Source organism: Clinocottus analis, unplaced genomic scaffold (assembly GCF_023055335.1).
Source record: "Clinocottus analis isolate CAN_PGR_092001 unplaced genomic scaffold, fCliAna1.0.p SCAF_14, whole genome shotgun sequence".
Taxonomy (NCBI): domain Eukaryota; kingdom Metazoa; phylum Chordata; class Actinopteri; order Perciformes; family Cottidae; genus Clinocottus; species Clinocottus analis.
The window spans coordinates 9435547-9456712 of NW_027175865.1; the positions used below are offsets into that span (position 1 = coordinate 9435547).

Here is a 21166-nt window from a genome sequence, read left to right on the forward strand (position 1 = left end):
GAGTACAGCCTTCTTGTTTCTTATACAAAATATACTTGACCTATTTCCACATATTTGTCTTGAGGAAGAAAGTAAACACAAAAAATCCCTGTTCATAGCTAAGAGTGATAGATGGGTTAAAAGATCAGACCTGAACACTGAAACTGCTCGTATTATAATGTATTGAAGGGATTCACACTTCCAGCCGCTGTATTTTCTCTGCTGAGATATACAATCGAAAATTTCTATGAAGGCCTTCCCATCAACAAGGTTAAAACCGTTGATATATATATATATATATATATATATATATATATATATATATATATATATATATATATATATATATATATATTAAAGTGATCAAAAACAAACATTTACAAAATTCTATTTGACATAAACCAGAATGCAGTGAGGTTAGAACATGTTAAACATTGGCATGTGGGAGTGAAGATCCTTTGGAATGAGGCTTTTGCAGCCCAAAACATCTGGCAAACCATATCACAACATCTGCACATCACCTGTGCAGACAGGTGCTAATAAAGTGAAGCAAAGTTGGATAGGTTGTAGTAGTGATATTAAGGCAGAATTTTCAAATTAGCCACCTGTGACTTTTGAAATATTGCCAGGCAACTCAAATGTATGAAATATAATATCACTTCCATCTAAATATCTTTTTCAGCTTTGTTTGAAAAATTGAACATCTATGTATTTATGTATAATTGCCTCAGTAACGCGTTTCACCTACTAGATGAAGTGAGAATAGTCGTCCTGAGGTTTAAGCTTTTTGAAAATGTTGATCCATGTTTAACATTTCTTATTGGTCACTGAGGATGTTAAACAAATTAATACATTCGGGTGACAATGAATTGAAGCATTTAAATCCCTACCAAACATTTTATAGTTTTATCAATTTAAAAAGTTGTGTTTTTTTAACAAGGATGACAATTCTCTTCTCTTTCTTTTTCTTTTCCAAATCTGTCCCTCATAATGTAAAGAGACTACTGAGGTGAAGGAGTTATTCCCTTATGGAAACAACATGTTAAGAAATGAGCAAAATAACCTTCCATATCCCCCAAATCAAACATTCAAACACAAGTTAAACAAATGTTTAACCCTTTGGGTTAACAAATGCAACACAAGCTCACAATTCTGGTTGTGAAAGCTCAGTATCATATTGAATGTGTAACTGGCCTCAATGACGCCATGTTGTACATTTGTAAGGAGATAAAAAAGAAGCAGCCTTGAGACTAACCGATGAGCTGCAGTCATTGCCAACAGAGTGCACAGGAGACAAGTCACTGCAGCTGGACGCGATCTCTCCACAGTCCTCCAAGTAAGATCTTTCAGGTCAAAACTGCACAAGAGACACGAGATGCTGTCATGACCTGTTGTCCAAATACCTCGACTCAGTCCTATTCTGGCACACATCACCGTTATATGACCCCAGAGTGGACCAGACCCGACCTGAACATTCCTGTTGTTTGTTTTTGTGTGTTTCGGTCCCCCGTGGTCTTACTTTAAATGCAACATTACGAGTTCAAGGTCCAAGAACAAAGAGGCCTTTTTTATGTCCACAAATAAAAAACACCTTTAATAGAGTTAACAGCTGTCATGCAGGAAGGAGGGTTGTGTGTAATGGACACAAACACACATGTTGATGTTGACACAAACGGACAATAAGCGGCAGACAACTTCAGGATATCATCACAGTGTGAGCTTCCTGTCATGCTCACTTGTGCTGCATTACACATCCAGTTTGTCTGTAATACTTCCTGAGTGTGTGTGTGTGTGTGTGTGTGTGTGTGTGTGTGTAGATATATATGTGTGCAGCTTTCGCTATGTGGATAATTGGAAGGATTTTAGTGTTAGACACCCTCCCTCACCCCCCGCCAAGATTCAGTTTTATTGTCTTCTTAATAAATGCTTGATGAAACCTGATAGCTGTCAACAATATCTGGATTCCAAGAGGGGTGTCCACTTGCTGCCATAGCGGTTACATGTGATGCATAAAATCCTCCCTCTGTGGTGGAGCAAGAGGTTACTGTAGGACAAGTGGAGCTTGCCACCAGACTTTTGTGTTTGCAGCACTTTTCCTATTGACTTATTTTGATTCTATAAACTAGACAGGAAGTCTGAATGTGCTTCCAATAACATGAGCCGTCCTTCTTTCAAATGAATGAAGAGTTGTATCATGAGCCGTCGAGAGATTATTAAAAGATTCACAGCTTGAAGTCTGTCACTCGGTCTGTTGCTATCCCCTTCTGCTTTTGCGTCTGTTTGATAGCTGCAGTTTGTGTGACTGAAGTTGTGTGGCTGTCTCAGCTGTGTTTGTGTGACCTGTGTTTCTTATGTTTCTTCTTCTTTTTGTCCTCTTTGTCATGAGTGTGCTCATGACGCTTCCTCTTGGTTTTGCATTCGCCACTGCTGCTGCTGCCGCTCTCTGACTCTTTTCTCTCCCTCTTTTTCTTCATTTTCTTCTCCTGGAGGAAACATACAAGATGAACATTTTTTTTGTGTGGTAGCAAAAAGAAATTGACCAAGAAGAAATATTTAAAAAGCAAAGTTAGATATTTAGGAAGCTGAGTAGAGTTGTTATAGCTCAGTCAAAACCCAATCACTAAATTATGTTTCATTATATTAGCACAAAACCATACTGGATTCTTTTGAAAACACTTCAGTGAAGCCGCCATGTGCAAGCAACCACAGACACATGTTGCCATGAAGAGACCTGGGTTTTTGCTTCAGATGATTTAAAAGAGACTGGAAAAAAGAAAAGTGATAACAATACAAGACATAAACAGTCACATATTGACCTTCTTTTTCTTCTTCTTTTTGCCTGACTCTGGCTGTGGTGCAACTAAGGTAGTCGGCGGCTGTGGCTGCCTTGGCACTTCCTCGTCCTCGTCAGGTAACAAAGCGTACTGCAAGCCCGGAGCAGAGAAACAGTCCTTTGTAAAGTGACCTGAAAAGTAAAAGGGATTTTAAGAATAATTTCAAAGTAGATTTTGTGGGAAACAAATGCAGTCTCTGTGATTTTGTTCTTTTGAGACAGGACTTTTGTTTTTCATTTGTGTTATTGTCGTACCCTTGCAGCCACACTTTGAGCATGTCGTGTTGAGGACAGCCTCCAGTGTGATCCTGTTGCCCGAGTGATCTCTAAATTGCTTACGTCGCCTCGCATCCTGCCTGCAATCACACACAAATAAATAAATCACACACACACGCACACACACACACACACACACACACACACACACACACACACACACACACACACACACACAAAAATAGACCCATAAGCACTTACTCTGCCATAACATGGTTTGGGTCCAAGTCCTGCCCAGTTCCCTGATTAACAGCTTTCATTGAGAAAGACAACTTGACCTTGTCATCGCGAATCTGACAGAAAGGAAACAGAGCTGCAGTCATCTTGCTCATTTCACTGACACAGCTTTGTAGGTGTGTGTGTGTGTGTGTGTGTGTGTGTTGTTACCTCTCTCCCAATGACTTTAATCCACACCTTTTCCCCCATATCGACAACTTCTGAGGCACTCTCAATGCGTGTGGCTGACATTTCACTCACATGCACCAGGCCTGTATGTGTAAGAGAAAAAATATAAATATATATATTTTTTAAACACATGAAATGCTGAGCAGAAATTGCTATCCAAAGAATAAGGACATTCACATGTATATTGTTTTGCTAATGATGAAAAATAAGTGTTGTGCCATCAAGTGTCAAACATTTTTGTTTTCAAAATATTTAAGACCAAAAAAGATGTTGTTTTTACATTAAATCAATGATAGTTAAAAATAAATCCTTCAAAGTTAACAACAAAATAAAGAGAGTCAAAATATAAACAAATTGCTCAGATGCTGATTTCTACCGAGTTATCTTTGCTCAGATCGCCCTCCAGTGGTGAAAATAAGCGGCCGATATTTAGTTTGACATGCAGGTCAAGGACACTTTTTCCACGACAAACCATTATCCAAAAAGTACCCAATCCATCCATTCATCCATTATCTGAACCGCTTATCCTCATTAGGGTCGCGGGGCGCTGGAGCCAATCCCAGCTGTTCAGGGGCGAAGGCAGGGTTCAACCTGGACAAGTCGCCAGTTCATCACAGGGCAGACATATATACAGACAACAATTCACGCTCACATTCACACCTACGGGCAATTTAGAGTCCAATTAACCTACGCTGCATGTCTTTGGACTGTGGGAGGAAGCCGGAGAACCCGGAGAGAACCCACGCTGCCACGGGGAGAACACGCAAACTCCACACAGAAGGATCTGCCAGACCAGTATCCGAACCACAGACCCTCTTGCTGTGAGGCGTCAGTGCTAGCCACTACACCACCGTGCAGCCAAACAGTACCCCAGTTGTAAAAATACATCATGTAGATGACATTCCACTTCATCAATGTGTTACACTCCTTCTACAAACCATTCCAAACAAATTAGGACTCATTAGGAAGTCACAAAACTCAAACTGGGTGACTGTGTCAATAAAAATAAGACAACATAGTCAAAATATGGACATGCACTGTATATTTGGTAAATGCTGTGTCACACTTACAGATTGCAGGATGCTGGCTACTTAATATAACTGATAATCATCCAAACTCTTCTTGCAACAAAGAATGAATTCTGTTGTAATGTTGAAACCTTACACTCGCATCAAATAGAGAACTTTCCTTTTGGCTCTGGCCAATGTCCCATCACTTGAAGCAGTGGTTTTAACTGGCAGTGGATGCAGGCGTTGACATAGCATCTTTGTTCCTTCGTTTAATGTTTCATTATAATTGTCCGTGTTGCTGTAGATTGTGTTGTTCTCGTTCTTATTGTATCGTCTCTCGGCTACTTACTTTTCTATATTTTGTGGTGTTTTCTGTCGTCTTTTATTTCTTCATAATATTGGGACTCATTTGACTCGATTCGATTTGTGATTTTCTTTTTCATTCTGACCTTTGTCAATATTCGCGATAACATTCTTTTGAAATAAAATAAAACATCCTACCTTCTTTTTTGTATCCTGGCAGTCTGACGAAGGCTCCGTAGGTCTGCACAGACACCACCTCTCCCTTGGCAATGCTATATATTGGTGGCAGACCTTCCAGTCCAGCCGGCTCTTGAGCGTGGCCATCACTGTCAGACATAGTCTCAGCGGAAGTGAACCCCAAGTATCAATGAATGGATCTAGAAGATTAACAAATTTTATAATTTGTAGTAACAACAAAATAGAAGAGAACCTTCTTTTCTTTAAATTAATTTTTTTTTAGATGATACTGTAGATTAATGAATGAAACATGTGTGTACATGTTCATATTACATGGTTAAAATGGTTTGATGGTTATATATGTTTATGATTATGATTTACTCCTATTGATAAGATACCAAAATGCTAAAAATAACACACAAAAAACACATAACATCTCAAAACTATTTTACCTATTAATTGTTTTTTGAGTGTTTTTTTGTGTGTGTCGTGTAAGTAACAGCATTTGTTGAAATAAAGATAACTGGGTGGATATATAGGACTCCCGGCAATTTTAGAGGGGTCTCAACAACACAAAAATAGTTAAAGTTACGTTCAATAATATTGCATGTTTAATCCCTCTTTGAAATGTTGCATTAGAAATAATATAAAGATTCCCTCTCTTGCAGAGAATTTGTATTTTATAACCTATATTGTTCAGTTCTCTCAGGGACACAATATAGTTGAGTACTATAAGATTCAGAGAGTAGAACTGTGTGCAACGGAATCTCAGGTACAAACTTGTGTGAGTTAACTTCACTTTACATCTGCTGTAACAACGAAGCTTAAAGCGAATAGTAGCTTGTTGTGCTAACGTTAGCGAGCTTAGCTACACTAGCTAACGTCAGATTCAAGCGTTGTATAAAGCTAGCTAACATGGTCAAACAAGTAAACACACACGTCAACAAGATAACTGATCCTCGTACGGTAAGTATGCATGCAGCGCAATCAAATATGAATATAAAAATCAAATAGTACGTTACCTTTCGTATTAGCAGTGTTTAGTTGTACATCCGGAGCAGATCAGTTCAACAACAAGCCGTGTCAACCAATCAGCGCCGTGGGTGCTGGCCTCGACCAATCACAGGCCTCGGAGCCAGCGGAAGTAGATTTATGCTCTTCGTCTGCACTCCGTTGTTCAACGTCCGTCCATTAAGGACTACCATTCATTTTTTATATACATCCTACCAATAAATTCAACGCTTTTCCTGATTTGTGTTGCCTAAATCAGGATGATTGAACCCAAGAAGAGAGCGGCGGACATGGCGGTGGTTCCTACCGCCGTGAAGCGGCCCCGGACGGAGCTGGTGGCGGCGGCGCAGTCTCAGCAACTCGTGGCGATGGTACGTAGAGTAACGCTACTGCAACCCGGGACGAGATATGTACGTGGAGCAACTTGGTAGAGGCGATTAAAACGCACAGACCCGCATTAATTATCACACAGTTACCAAACATGTTCCCCAGGTGCACATACGGGACTGTGTGGTTGGCTAAACACTTAATTTACATTAGTTAACTTAAGGCAGGAAATCATGTAATGTTTCTTTCTAACGTTCAACCATGTTCCGCTAGGTCTTACATATTTAGATATGAACGTATTTCATGACAATTGTCCGGTAGGATTGTTGTAGAAGTCACTCACATACAGAAACAGATTGTGTGACACACTAATGATGTTTAGAAAATTGCTTGTTATTTTAAAGTACACTCCACTTTATTAGCTGAGGTTGCACCTCCCTACAACAATCTAATAGAATACTCATGCAATAAATCCTACATCTGTAAGAGTTCTCATGTTTACTTTGTTTAAATGTTTTTACTTTGGGAGTTTCTGATCAAAGGTTATGGTTATTTGTAGGCTGTAGCTTCAACATTTACATTACATATTTTGTAAACTTCTCCGGATATCTGCAATTCATTAAAATGTCAGTTTGCCTTGTTTGACCTATTAATATTGTATTTAGTTACCTCCATTAGATATTATTAATAACTTGATACTCAACATAGTCCAGCCATTTCTGGATATTTTTGGCTGATAGTGGTATTTAGGAGCTAAAAAAGAAGATACTGTGTGTGACATATACCATTAGTAAACTAATATTGGGCTTGAATGCTGTAAGAAGTACTTCTTATTGTGGTTCTACAGCTGACTATATATCAATTAATCCAACCCTAACCTCAAAGCCAGACAGCCACTAGATTTGACCTTCACTGCATCTCCCACAGGGTCCCCCACGGAGCTCCAGCCTCCAGGCTCCCATCATGCTGATGTCTGGCCACGAGGGCGAGGTTTACTGCTGCAAGTTTCACCCCAACGGAGCCACGTTGGCCTCCTCAGGATTTGACAGGCTCATATGTAAGATATTAAAAATGAAAGACAATCATGCAGTTCACACACACTTTGTAAAATGTATTCATACTCACAGTTACTGTGAATAACCTGTGCACTGTTTCTTTGCTGCAGTGATGTGGAATGTATACGGAGATTGTGACAATTATGCCACTCTGAAGGGCCACACTGGAGCAGTGATGGAGCTCCACTACAACACAGATGGCAGGTAGGAAGACAAATGAACACAACACTTTATTCACAATAAAGCATTGTTCATAAATTGAATAGCATAACTTGAGAACATTGCGGTGAATAGTCTGAGTAGGTATGGGACGTTTTTTGAATACAATGTGATTCGGTCTACTTCATACTGTCTTGAACACCTACAGTGAGTCTAGTTTTATTCTTGATTCTCTTTTAATTACAATTCATTACTTATATTTGTATTTTTGTTCCAGTATGAGTCCAAACTCTTAAGACGTTGTTTTGATGCTGGAGCTTGTCAAATAACATTTTTTAAACAAGCAAATGTGAATCTGTTAATTCTAGCATCGGTAATGATTGTACAGGCTAACTAGCTAGCTGAAGTTACGCCAAAGAGACATTTCAAACTTGTGTTTCTTAATTCATGTGTTAATCGTGCAGGTCGATGAATGTGTGAATAAAGGGTTGACCAACTGTGTTTTCCTGCTGTGTATTTCAGCATGCTTTTTTCGGCGAGCACAGACAAGACTGTTGGTGTGTGGGACAGTGAAACAGGTGAGAGGATCAAGCGTCTGAAGGGCCACACCTCCTTCGTTAACACCTGCTACCCGGCTCGCCGAGGGCCCCAGCTCCTCTGCACTGGCAGCGATGACGGGACAGTCAAGGTGAGAGTTCCAGCTGTAAATAAGTGTAAACAAACGGGTCTGTGTAGATATTGAATTAGAATTGTGTTCTTAGTTAATTAACCTAAAATACTTTTGAGATTTAACTCACTTACTGGTCTCAATAATATACTACTCTCGAAAAGGATTATTGTCGTTGTCAAAAATCTCAAATACTCCAGTTGAGTTGTTGGTCTGATCACGCTGGTGTTTATCTTTCTTTATGTGTTTGTCACTGTTTTAGCTGTGGGACATTCGTAAGAAAGGGGCGATCCACACTTTCCAGAACACCTACCAGGTGCTTGCTGCCACATTCAATGACACCAGTGATCAGATCCTGTCGGGAGGCATCGACAACGACATCAAGGTACTGGGCGCTAGCATGAACAGAGAACCTCGAAATTACGTCCTGGAAAAGGATTTTCACTTGGAATGATTTAAACAATATCCTGATCAGATTTGAGGGATTAAATTTAGCTATTTAGACATCAATACATGTGGACGTAAGCAAAATTAGGTAATGCAGTAGAACCCCAAATCATCTTTACGCTAATCTCATACAGTTTACAATTTATTTACATTTTCTTCTTTTCTTTTTTTTTTTTAAAGGTTTGGGAAAAGCTTTTCCAAAATGGCAAATTGGTTTGTTCAGTGACTGCTATTGGCAATGTCTTAACATTTCAATTTTATCGTCCACTTTATCTGAAAAATACTCATCATGGAAATCCTTCTATCCACCGTGAAGAAGTCATGGAAATGCATTTGGTTGTAGAGACATCAACAGATTTCCAAGGTGGCATGTCCTGCATGGTGCAAGAATTTACAAAACTTTCACTTTCCATCCATGGGCAGTCTTAAATATCTGTGGTTTAGATGGGAATATATGAAGAGCATGTGTACCCAACCCTGCTGAGAATTATTTTTTTGGGATATAGCAGACACACGTACACAAAGGACCTTAGCTGGGGTTTCCTATTAGATTAAAAAAATAGATCATTACAAACAGTCCAATTATGCCGGTACCATTTTGTTACAGATTACAAGAAAAGCTGTGGATGACAGCAAGAACAAAGAAATGCTCACACTGCTATTGAAGGCGATAATTACTTTTGTGTTTCATTACTCCCTCACCTCCAAATCCTGCAGCTCCTGTGTGATTTAGTTAGTGTGTTCATGTGCGATCGGAACATTTTTCTTTTTTTTCTTCTGGACTCAATGGGGTGCGAATAAACTTCAATCATCATAACTCGTTCTACATTTTGTTCTCAACATATAAGCATATAAACTGCATGTCCTGTTGTATAAACCCTGTCAACAGCTGCTTTTTTGGGGGGGTTGTGCAGGTGTGGGACCTGAGGCAGAACAAGCTGATATACAATATGCACGGCCATGGGGACTCTGTAACCGGACTCAGCCTGAGCTCTGAGGGGTCATACCTTCTCTCAAACTCCATGGACAACACAGGTAGGATACTTGTTTGTATATTTACAGGACATGCAATGCCTTTTTCTCAGCTCAGAACACTGAAGCTTCTCTGGCTGAATCCTTTATCGGGCTTTTGTCTTTGTCGCTGTGCAGTGCGTATTTGGGATGTGCGACCATTTGCACCCAAGGAGAGATGCGTGAAGATTTTCCAGGGCAACGTTCACAACTTTGAGAAGGTAACACAAATAACTCTCTGACCCAGTTTGTAATCTTTTTGAATTTACAGCGCTGATGCTTCTCTCCACTGTTGATACCATCAAGGATGAGGGATTATGTATAATTCAGGAAATGCTGAAAGGAGCATATGGTTTTCACCTCCTAGCAAAGGTTGTCATTTTCCAAAAATGTTGTTTTCTAAAAAGTCATCCAAACATGTCACTTCCTCACTTAGAATAAACGGCACTCTGTGCTTTTGTCGCGTGAACTGATGAAGCGTATGCTTAAGTGACGAACAGCTGCAGGGCTGCTGGCGGTGTTTATGCACTCTGTGGACCACTGTTACCTGACATCTCTGATCATCCTCGCCCATCACTCCCTGCTGTCCATTCCAATACATACAGTGCATCTTATTACTGTTTACAACAGTTGCGACGGCGGTTTGTAACATATGTTCCTGTCTTTCAGAATCTGCTCAGGTGCTCCTGGTCTACTGACGGCAGCAAGATAGCTGCCGGCTCAGCCGACAGGTGAGAGGCAACGAAACGCCCACATCAACCACCGTTACATACTCTTGCACACTTACGCTAAAGGTTTATCGAGTTCAAAGAAAAGTAATTGTGTTACTGTGATTTATAAAATATTTTCATCTTTTAACTTTTTTATTGAGAGAAGGTGTATATGTATATATCTTCTATGTCCAGTCTACTATGGCTTCCCATTTTTAGAAAAATAAAGCATAAACAAATATTCAGAATAGGTGTATAGAGTATTTCTGGTCTAAAAAAAAGTCATACTTTTTAAATCTATCCATACATACACCAATATATGAACAACTTTAAAAAAACATAAAATATAAGTATTCATTTACACACATACAGATCATGTATACATATTCATCATTACCTCATTTGTTGACTCACTATGTGTAATTTAAGTGGTTGTGCTACTATTGAACTTGGAAATAAGACATCACATGCATTAAACCCACCTTATTTGTGTCCAGACTTGTATTCATTTTAATATAATTACTACACTATTTCACAGGTTCATCTACTAGATAAGTGTCCATCTTAAGTTGCATAGAGCTGTAAAGTTCTCTTTAAAATAGACCCCTTCCAGCTTCTATATGAGTCAACCAACGAGAGCATAACTTGTTGTAATCCTTTAGTCTCTTATGTCTCTGCTTTGAGTCGTCTCACATTAGGAGTCTCATTTTCGCTGTTTGCTTGTCTGTGTTCGTAGATTTGTGTATATCTGGGACACCACATCACGTAGAATCCTCTACAAGCTGCCGGGCCACGCGGGCTCTGTCAATGAGGTGGCCTTTCACCCAGAGGAGCCTATAGGTGAGTCAAACTACTGCTTCAGTGTAATACACATGACGAGAACGGGCTTCATGCCGTGATGTTACGTTGAGTAAGGAGACCGGGTATTTGAAGGGAAGATCATTTAATAATAGGAATAATAAATAATGTGGTCTTGCCACCGTCCACGCTTTATTTCCTGTGTTCATTTGACTTCACTGCTTAGTTCACCTGAGGCTGCCGTAGTTACAAAACATGACTAACCATAATAATTTCATCTTTGTCCCTCTACATAGTACTGTCCTGCGCCAGTGACAAGAGGCTCTACATGGGAGAAATTCAGTAGAGTGTTTGTTTGTTAGCGTGTGTGTGTTTGTGTGTGTGTGTGTGTAGGGGGGGGTGTATGTGCGTGTGTGTCCTGCCTTAGAAGTGGATGGGTGGTGTTCAACAGTGGGCTAGGAGTCTCTAATTTCATAAGCTTCAGCTTGTCACAGAACAACCTCAGGACGTGTGTTTGAAGTTTATTATCAGTCACAACCAGCTCCGCGATGACTTGTTTTTTTTAAAGTGATGATTTGTTTCTTTATAATAAACTTGAGTATTCTTTAAAATGAGTTTGTGAGATTTATTATTGTGACTGGTTTCTGTGTTCATAGTTGTATGCGAAATTTGCTGGTTTTATCCAACAACAAGTTAACTGATATTATCCTCACAGGTAACTCACTATCATTCTGTCATGACACGCTTGGCTATTTGTAGGTTTCAGGTGTTTATGTTAACCTGTTACAGCTTTGGGGCCCTGTTTTTAGCCGTATGTGTATTGCTGTTCATTTACCTTTTTTTGAGAGCAGTAAAAAGACGAAAGTCAAATTCCTTGTATGTGTTCAATTGCTTTTCCATTACAGCTGACTGATTCTGTACGGGAGTTTAAATGTGCCAAATGGGAATCGATTGAGCAAAATAGTCTCAGTGGGCAGTTAATCGCCCCAAAAAAGTCACAAGAAGAGCAACACTTATTTTAGTCCATCTGGACTATCCTCTCTGGTTGGAGAAAAACTGCTCTGAAGGAAAAATAGGTGAAAAAAGTTCACATTAGTTTATTAGATATGCATTACATGAACTTCATTTAAATGGACCATAAACTGCCTCTCAGTTCACACACCTTTATGCTATCCTGCACTTTATTTTATCCTTAATCTTATTTATTGCAACTTTTTCTATAAACTATTCATAGTTATTAATATAGAGTGCAGTTTACATACTTGTGATATATTTTCTTATTATACAATAGTTGAAAACTAAAGAGACAAAGTTAACTGTTGGTCTAAGGAATAAGGCTATTAACAATCAGTGCTATTGCTTTTTTAAACAATGAATATATTTTACTTTAAGTAATACATGTTTTGTTAAAACAATAAAACGTGTATTTCATAATGCATCTCCATCTTGGTATTGCCTCTTTCGGTGGAGGGGTTGATCTTTTGTCAGCACTGCATGAGTAGCATAATTAGGTTAGTTTAATTAGCACTATATAGAGTTACATGCACGTGACTGCAGCTATTCAGGTTGTATCCCTCTCTAGTAATTGTTCAATGAACTTGAGTTTACTTGGCTAAGTAGGGCTTTGCTTATAGGTCACGTCATCTATTTGAATTTTTTTCTGTACATATTCAAATAAAATTATTTACATAACGTTGAAAGTTTAAATAGAATGAAATTACATACAAGGACAAAACTGACTAGAAATGCAGGATGAGATCAATTATCAAAAACTTTCGTTTTTTTATTTGAGAAACAAATATTGTGATCGAAAACTATTTATATCTCATGTGTTGTTTTCCATTGATCGTTTAATGGCCTCCGCGGCCACCTTTTCCTTCTCGCTGCTCCTGAAGCTCAGTTTCGTCCAGCTGCTCGCGGTGAGCTGAGATTAATCGGGGCTGTTAATTGTGTTTCTTCCGCTCTGAATAACCGGCCGAGGAGACGAGAGGCCGGGGGCTTCTGCTCTCTCCTCGCTCCGGCAGTGGGAGGCGATTACACACGATTGTATTCGGCTGTCTGAACCTCCTCCACTGCCACGAGCCGCCCGTTTCTTTTGTGCTCCTTTTCGAACGCCTCGCGGGACTGCCGCTCGGCCGCGCGCACACACGCACGCGGGTCTGCAGAATCCATGCAGCTCCTCCTCGAGGGGGTCGCGGTGACTGAGAGCCCCCACCCCCTCGTCTCTCTCCCCCCTCGTCCCCCCTGGCTCCTCTTGCGCCCGCCCCGGCACCGATTGTTGACAAAAGACACCGCGAGACGGAGCGACGTAGCCCGGAGCCCGGTACCGGTGAGCAGAGCGGCCCGGTAACGTAACTCCTTTACCCCGAACGGTTAACGAAGACCGGACCGACGTGGGCAACGGGGGCACGAGGACTCGTCCGTTTCTAGATAACCGTGAGTCACAACGGGCTGCTTTGTGTCCGTAGCAGAGTGCTTGTAGCCCAGACGTTAGCCGTAGTAACACTGCGGGGTCCCGCCTCCTCCCCTCCGTGTGATTCGGTATCATATGATGCTCATTTCTGTCTGCAGCCCGGGGCTCATTATGACAGCTTTCCGTCTCTCTTTGTGTCTTTGTGTGTCCCCTCTCCGGAAGGTGTGGTCGAGGTGATTCGGTTGTTGGTGGTGGTCGGCCCGCAGCAGGCCGGTGTGAAGTGGACGTCCCCCCCCCCCAACAAATCTCCCCTTCCCCACTCCTCCTCCTCTCCTCGCGATTGGTATTTACCGACAAAAAAACCAGCGGCCAAGATGGGTCACTGGCTGTGAGCCGAAGGGTCAGACCAGCGTTAAAGGAAGGACGAGGAGGCGGCTGCCTTGGGCAGGTCTATTCAGCCGGGAATGGTGTGAGCTGAGACGGCCAGGCACTCTGGATCTGACCGGGGACCCGTCATTCCCCCGGAGCCTCCGCGGCTCCAAGCCGCGTCCTGAGCCCTCCAAGATGGGGAAGTGCGACGGAAGATGCACGCTGCTGGTGATATGTTCACTGCAGTTGGTGAGTGTGTGTGTGTGTGTGTGTGTGTGTGTGTGTGTGTGTGTGTGTGTGTGTGTGTGTGTGTGTGTGTGTGTGTGTGCGCGCGCGCGCGCGAGCGTGAGCACACAGCATGCACGGTCAAAGCTGGCTCTTCTCACTCACCATGATGATATAATTAGAGCAGCATGCTACAGACACACACGCACATTGTAAGCATGTTTGTCTAGCCCTTCTATACAGTCACACACAAAAAAAGAAGCTTTGAGCTGCAGCTGCTGAGGTGCCATGCTACATTACAGGCCTGTGTGTGTGTGTGTGTGTGTGTGTGTGTGTGTGTGTGTGTGTGTGTGTGTGTGTGTGTCCGTGTCTTTGAAGCACAGGGAGCAGGGCAAGGGTTGTCAGGGTGGCTTGTTTGTAAAGAGAGGGATGCTAGTCCCATTCTGGCAAAACCATGAGGCCCCGTTCACCATCTGGTCTCCATTCTGTAGTTAAAGTTAACTGCTCATTGTGCCTACAAATAGCTTGAGACTATCCCTCTAAAATGTAATAAGTGTGTAATACGAGACAGTGCCAGCTATTCCTGTAGTGAGAACGATGCCGGCCTGGACCACAGCAGCGCGAGTGCTTGTTATCCGGGGCTATTGTTTGCTGGGCTGATGAGTTGTTGTGTGGCAGGAGGATTCGGCCTATAGATCCTCATTAGTTTGGTGGAGCTTTTAGGGGGTGCTCCTCTTTTACAGTCACTGGACTGGTTGGTGCTCCAGGCAGTTACCATGGAAACAACTGCGGCAGACCTATGCATGTGTCCCTGTCACTGTGCGTGTATTTAGTGTGTGTGTGTGTGTGTGTGTGTGTGTGTGTGTGTGTGTGTGTGTGTGTGTGTAACTGTGATCTCTTGTGTGTATTGTGCATGTTGCATTTGTCCTTGGTTGTGTGTGTGTTTTCTTCTAATAAGTGTGTATGACCCCACCCCCTGTCCCTTAGGTGGCAGCTCTTCAGAGGCAAGTATTTGATTTCTTTGGCTACCAATGGGCTCCAATCCTGGCCAACTTCTTGCACATTATGGCCATCATCTTGGGCATGTTTGGCACCGTGCAGTTTCGCTTCAGATACCTTATCTTTGTGAGTATACCCCCGACCCTCTGAGGACGCACACTTTTCACCTTACTTTGATGCACCTCTCTCACCGAGGAACTGATCTGGTTCTCTGTTTGGCAGTATGCAGTGTGGCTGGTCCTTTGGGTGGGCTGGAACTCGTTCATTATCTGTTTCTACCTGGAGGTGGGAAACCTGTCTCAGGTGAGTGGTACCCAAAGAGTAATTATTACTTCTCCAATTGTTTCATTTGAATGCTTTATAAAAAATTATCCACTTAAATAAGCTTTCAAACAATGATTTTACAGCTCATTATGTGAAGCAGAAATATGTTTTTCTTTCTGCATTGTTTTTGCAATTTGACCTAGTGACCCTGTAGGAGCTGTTTATTGGATATTAAGTTATTTTACTCACAAGTATATTGTTTAAATATTCTAGTTTTTCCAAGATTTTTTTTATGTATTATGATGTTCTTTTGTTTGTAGTTGTTGTCTAGGTTTACTTAGTCTTTAGATTGTTTATTGGTTTATTGATTGTGTAATGCTGTGGGGACCTGGGGTTTATATACAGTGTAGGAGTAGGCGGGTACAGGACCAGCATGCATCTGGGTAGGCCTATGTTTTTTACTAGCACAGGAGAGGCAGCATGGAGAGTTCCTTTTGTTCTTTTGTATGTTTGCTTGTTTTGTTTAGTTAAATAAATTATCCGAAATAAACAGAATCCCACATGGACAATGCATTCTTTTGGCCGCGTAATCCACATACCCACAGCGCGTCAGTGGCCCTTTGATTTATGATTCTTTTCTTGATTTATTGGACAAATGGCCACTACAGACCCCTCAACGGGACCTTGACCCCCACATTGGGAAGTCCTGATTTATATCATGTATCATACTAAAATGTCAAATAACCTTTCGCTAAATCAGAAGATGTGCAGCTTTTCTCACTTTTATATCTGTGTAGATTCGGCTTTGGCTCGTATGGTGTTTTTCACTTTATTCTGACATCTTGACATTTAATCAAAAGCCAAACCAACAGCGGGAATAATTACACATATGTTTGTGTTTTCAGGACCGAGACTTTCTCATGACGTTTAACACGTCTCTTCATCGTTCGTGGTGGATGGAGCATGGTCCTGGTTGCCTGGTAACGCCAGTGCTCGACTCTCGCATGGCTCCTGACGACCACCATGTCATCACTGTCTCTGGGTGTCTCCTCGACTACCAGTACATAGAGGTGTTGAGTTCGGCCATTCAGGTCCTATTGGCTGTACGTATCACACACACAAACACAAACACACACACACACACACACACACACACACACACACACACACACACACACACACACACAAACAAACACACAAGCACACACACAGGAAGACACTCTTAAGTTGGCAGTGACTCAGCCTGTTGAGCAACACTCACCTAATGTCTGACTGTCTCTTCTCTCACAGCTTTTTGGCTTTGTGTACACCTGCTACGTGAGCAAAGTCTTCCAGGATGACGAGGACAGCTGTGAGTGCATTTTGTCTTTTGTGTCCTAAAAGCTTGTTGATCTGATTCCAGCGCCTTGTTCAGCCAATCAGGTTCACTCATGTCACGCCGTTAAGAGGCTTTTTGTTAGCGGGCCACGTCTCTGCATGCAAGTGCTGTTAGCTTATTTCTTTCTCCTGCCTTACTCATGTCAAGCGATATAACCGCAGAGGATTCCCTCTGGGTGATCTGAGCGCTCTAGCTGATCCGTCTGTATTGGACGTGCCTGCCAGAAGATTCCCACTGTCAAGAGTGCCCGTCTGTCTGCTGCCTGGTGCTCGTCTTTGGGCTCGGGTGTGCCATCTGTGTGTGTGAATGATTCTTCTCCTCGTGTGTTTCATTGTCACTCAACAGGGGTAATTAACTCCGGGAGTTAGAATATGACTTCATAAGTATGATTTCCTGTAACAGTGTCTGTGAAGTAATGATCTATATAGAAGTAATGATCAAATATAAAAGAAAATATTTTTTTCTTCTTCTTATATTTATATGGCTCAATGATCTATATAGATGTAATGATCAGGCAGCTATAAATATATATACATATATAGCTCAGGACTATGAGCACAAGGTATCTCTGTTTTTTGTTTGATATATCCTGCCTGTTTCGGGATTTTTGTGACAGATGCCAATATTAATATATATCACACAGTCAATTGCTTTTATAAAGAATTGTGACCAAAAGATATACTGAGTGGGATATTTTAAACATCTATGTAGATATTTGTAAGAAACAAACCTTTGGGCAGCAAACGTATAGATCGTAAACACTGTTTCTGCTTCTTGCCTCATACCAATACATCAACAATAAACTTATAATGGCCAAAATTTCAAAGAAAGAAAGAAATGCAATATTGCATCTGGAGAAAATAAATCTCTAACTTGTGGTCTATATCCCCACTGATGCAAACAATCAGGGACTATTTTTTTCTATTGCCGGCACCATAGGTTTGTTCCTCTGAATTGATTGAGAGAGTTTAGAATAATGTATCAGTGACATAGAAGCAGTGAAAGAGATGGTGTATCGGTTCACCTGTGCAGATTCCTTACAGTGTAATAAAGGTATACCGAATGCGTTATGATACCTCTCATGTCAAAATAGAATCTGTTCTTGAAATACAACACTTGGTTTAAAAAAATACAGATTTAAGGGAAACTGGAATGATGTCATTCTTTTTCTCTTTCTTTCTCCTGAAGTTGATTTCATCGGTGGCTTTGACTCATACGGCTACCAGCCTCCTCAGAAGTCCTCCCATCTGCAACTGCAGCCTCTTTACACGTGAGTATTAACTATTAAATTCTCTATTTTCCCCTTTTGATTTTATTGTTGAACACTTTTCTTTTAAGGGGTGTAATTCAGCGATTTAGCAATGTGCTAACAAAAGGTTTGGGGCAGATCGAAATCAATGTAGCAGTGGCCGAAGATCGGCAAATATTTAATCCCTGGTGTGGATCCTACATTTCCCAGTATGCAACTACTATGAATCCATCCTAAATTAGCATTTCCCTAAGACCTCTGGTTTGTAATGCAAACTCTCCAGCACAAGCAAAGATGATATTATCAGGGTCATTTTTTCAAACACCCTCTAGAGCCACAGAAGACAAAATGTTTTCCTCCTGATGAGTACATCAGAGTTGATGTGTGAAATCAATAGATGACACCATAACGTTGAAGTCTGTCAGTGTGAATTCCCCTGATCTCCTCCTCTCTGCATCACAGGGCTGGTTAACTGCTGGTGGTGCCCCCTTCAGGACAAACCCTGATGGTGTCACAGTGGATGGAAAGCAGTGGGTGCCTCGATTACACTCACGCTGTGTGTCACAGTTTACCGGAGGAATGGACTTACCCCACCCAAAGGAAGAGAGACGTGTGTGCGTGTGCATGTGTGCTTGTGTCTGAGAAAGAGAAAATGCAACCCTGAATAGAATGTACAGAGCTCAGGGAAGAACCAGCATGTCAGGTGGTGTGATAAGATGGAGGAGGAGGAGGAGGTGGAAGGGGAGGAGGGATGCAGAGAACAAGAGCTGGGGACACCTCTGTCAATTCACAAAAGACACACTTCACTAAACTGCCAGCTCTCAACACTCCCACAAGTGTGTGTCTGTTTGTGCGTGTGTGTGTACGCAACACCACAATACTGGCTTGTGCTTTGTGGTGGCACCCTGGACTCTTACCACTCGTCCCTGTGAATATTTCTTTTTGGGTGCTTGTGTGAGTGTGTATGCGTGTGTGTATGCGCGTGTATGTGTGTGTGTGTGTGTGAGTGAGGGGGGGGGGGGGTCACAAAATAAGTGGAGGCACGGCTCGTACCTGTTGTCGTTTTAGAATGTGGTAATGTCGAAATAGAGCAGTCTTACGAGTCCCATTCCCAGAGCCATCTGTCTTTTCTTCCATGCCGTTAAAACCACTGTTTTAATTAAATCTCTTTACACAACCAACCTGGGCTGCTGAGACCGTAAAACAGAGCTGAAGGAACAGAAAGGATGAACTGCGTAAAGGATCAGGCTGGCCGTATTTCAGACATTTTATTATTCACCAAAACCAACAGTGCTTCTCTCAAAACTTTCAAACTTTACTAACTTCTGTCTGTCAAGTTCAAATCAATTAGTTCCCCGAAGTGAAATTCACAACAAAAAAAGAGTCACAGAAATGTATTGAAGACAAATTAATTGGGCACCGTAAATTACAGCAAATGTCACTGAAACAGCAGTAAATAGTGTTTGTTTTTGTCGGTAACTATTTCCATGTGTTCCACTCGTGAGTACTTACAGAAGCAAGATTGTGTCTGTGATAAAATAAACTACTTTTTAAAGTGTTGGCTTTAGCTCCAAAACAATAACTGTTAGTAGGATTATTCAATTGTTGATTTTGGTCTTTTCATGGGATTTGTTGACAATAATGAAAATGTAAAATATCCCCAGATTTCCTTTACAGTTCTGGGTATCTGCAAAAATTAAGTCAACTGTGGTTTGCAGGATATTTTATTTCAGGAAAATAAATTCTGCCTCCTGTACATGCAATACGGTTGATTTAGGATGCAGATGGCTTTGGGAGCAGGCTTTAGTGTGTCTATGGGGGGAGCAGTGGGGTTACTGTGCATGTAAATAACCAGCCAATGATTGTTTTGTTGGTTCCATTTAGAAAAGGGGGGTTGCATTAGGGGCCGGTAGGGACTTGGGGAAGATGGGTACACATCAAAGGTTTACTTCATACCTGTTTCTTTTCTTCTGTCTTCTAATCCATCTGCAGCTAATTCTCCCTCTCGTCTTTCTCAAAAAAAATAAACTCACCTCTGCAGCTCCTACCGATAAAGGTGACCTGAGAGGAACACAATGTCAGGATCAATAGTTTTTGTAGATGTAATTGGAGATGTGAAGAGGGAAAAGGGAGACAGGTATGAAGCGAAGGCCTTACTGGATGTAAGGAGAAGTTTGAAATAATAAAAAAATACACTTTCTACATTAAATATTACTTCTGTTGTCGTCTGTAGACACATTTGTCACACTGAGCTTTCCTGAAGGTTTAATAAAATGAGTGCGTTCATTCCTAATTTTGATTACATTATATTAATATCTGGATTATGGGGCCCAGAATTACATTTTTGTCTGATTAGTTTAGAAGATTATATAAAAACATGCACTCTGGTGAGCTGATATTGTATGAGGATTGTGTTTGATTTAGAAACAGCCCAACATTAAAAAAAACAACACCACGATACTCATGAATTGATTTATATTATGTGTGCAGTGCTAAAGAATGATCTCACTGGAACCCTTTAATTTATAATTATAATGGTATTAATTAATGATTCGATTGTCAAAATAACTTCATAGAACGGATACATTTTCTCATGTAACATGTTTGTGTATTAATATATTACAAAGTGTTGACTGTAATAATAATGATAATAATTTAATTAGCTATAACTCTTTTATAGCATATTTTTCTGCAAGTCAAAGGAAAATGTCACATGACCTGTACAGCAAAAACAAGTGCTATAGTGCATATTGGTGACCTTTTATTTCAGAAATGTTAAATGTGATTAAGAAGCAAGAAAAGGACAACAGTAAATGTGACTTTATGGGCATACTTTATCGGGATACACGTCAGGCTTTCTAATCCAATAGTCCTAAACATTTCGATATGATTACCGTAGATTTTCTTAGGCCTGTCATAGGTGCATTACGTCACCCATGCATCGGTTTGGGACGTGACTCGGGGTGGCCACTGGCACTTTACCAAAAGTCAAATGGGTGTTTTAGTTATTTGGGCGACTCGCTCCTATTGTCACGCGCGCCACCCTCCATCCAGGAGGTTAGCGGCGCGCGCAGCTGCCGCACACTTGCTGACCGTGTTGC

General features: G+C 41.2%; 3 protein-coding genes across 3 annotated transcripts; 2 read left to right on the forward strand and 1 right to left on the reverse strand.

The window, feature by feature from the left end:
- Nucleotides 1–396: 396 nt before the first annotated feature.
- zcchc17 (zinc finger, CCHC domain containing 17) lies at nucleotides 397–6086 on the reverse strand. Its single transcript, XM_068575950.1, has 7 exons — nucleotides 6006–6086; nucleotides 5005–5183; nucleotides 3476–3576; nucleotides 3290–3381; nucleotides 3068–3168; nucleotides 2796–2944; nucleotides 397–2462 (listed from the first exon to the last, which is right to left on the reverse strand). Exons 2-7 carry the CDS (start codon nucleotides 5141–5143, stop codon nucleotides 2301–2303), a joined length of 744 nt encoding a protein of 247 aa, XP_068432051.1. The 5' UTR covers nucleotides 5144–5183; nucleotides 6006–6086; the 3' UTR covers nucleotides 397–2300.
- A 51-nt stretch (nucleotides 6087–6137) lies between these two features.
- snrnp40 (small nuclear ribonucleoprotein 40 (U5)) lies at nucleotides 6138–11782 on the forward strand. Its single transcript, XM_068575949.1, has 10 exons — nucleotides 6138–6365; nucleotides 7249–7378; nucleotides 7487–7580; nucleotides 8058–8223; nucleotides 8465–8587; nucleotides 9564–9684; nucleotides 9799–9881; nucleotides 10330–10391; nucleotides 11107–11210; nucleotides 11465–11782. The coding sequence occupies exons 1-10, from the start codon at nucleotides 6255–6257 to the stop codon at nucleotides 11512–11514; spliced, it is 1044 nt and encodes a 347-aa protein (XP_068432050.1). The 5' UTR covers nucleotides 6138–6254; the 3' UTR covers nucleotides 11515–11782.
- A 1441-nt stretch (nucleotides 11783–13223) lies between these two features.
- Nucleotides 13224–20274, forward strand: nkain1 (sodium/potassium transporting ATPase interacting 1). The gene is made up of 8 exons (XM_068576014.1): nucleotides 13224–13604; nucleotides 13804–14199; nucleotides 15163–15300; nucleotides 15397–15477; nucleotides 16344–16541; nucleotides 16729–16789; nucleotides 18005–18086; nucleotides 18528–20274. Exons 2-8 carry the CDS (start codon nucleotides 14146–14148, stop codon nucleotides 18535–18537), a joined length of 624 nt encoding a protein of 207 aa, XP_068432115.1. The 5' UTR covers nucleotides 13224–13604; nucleotides 13804–14145; the 3' UTR covers nucleotides 18538–20274.
- The last annotated feature ends 892 nt before the right edge of the window (nucleotides 20275–21166 follow it).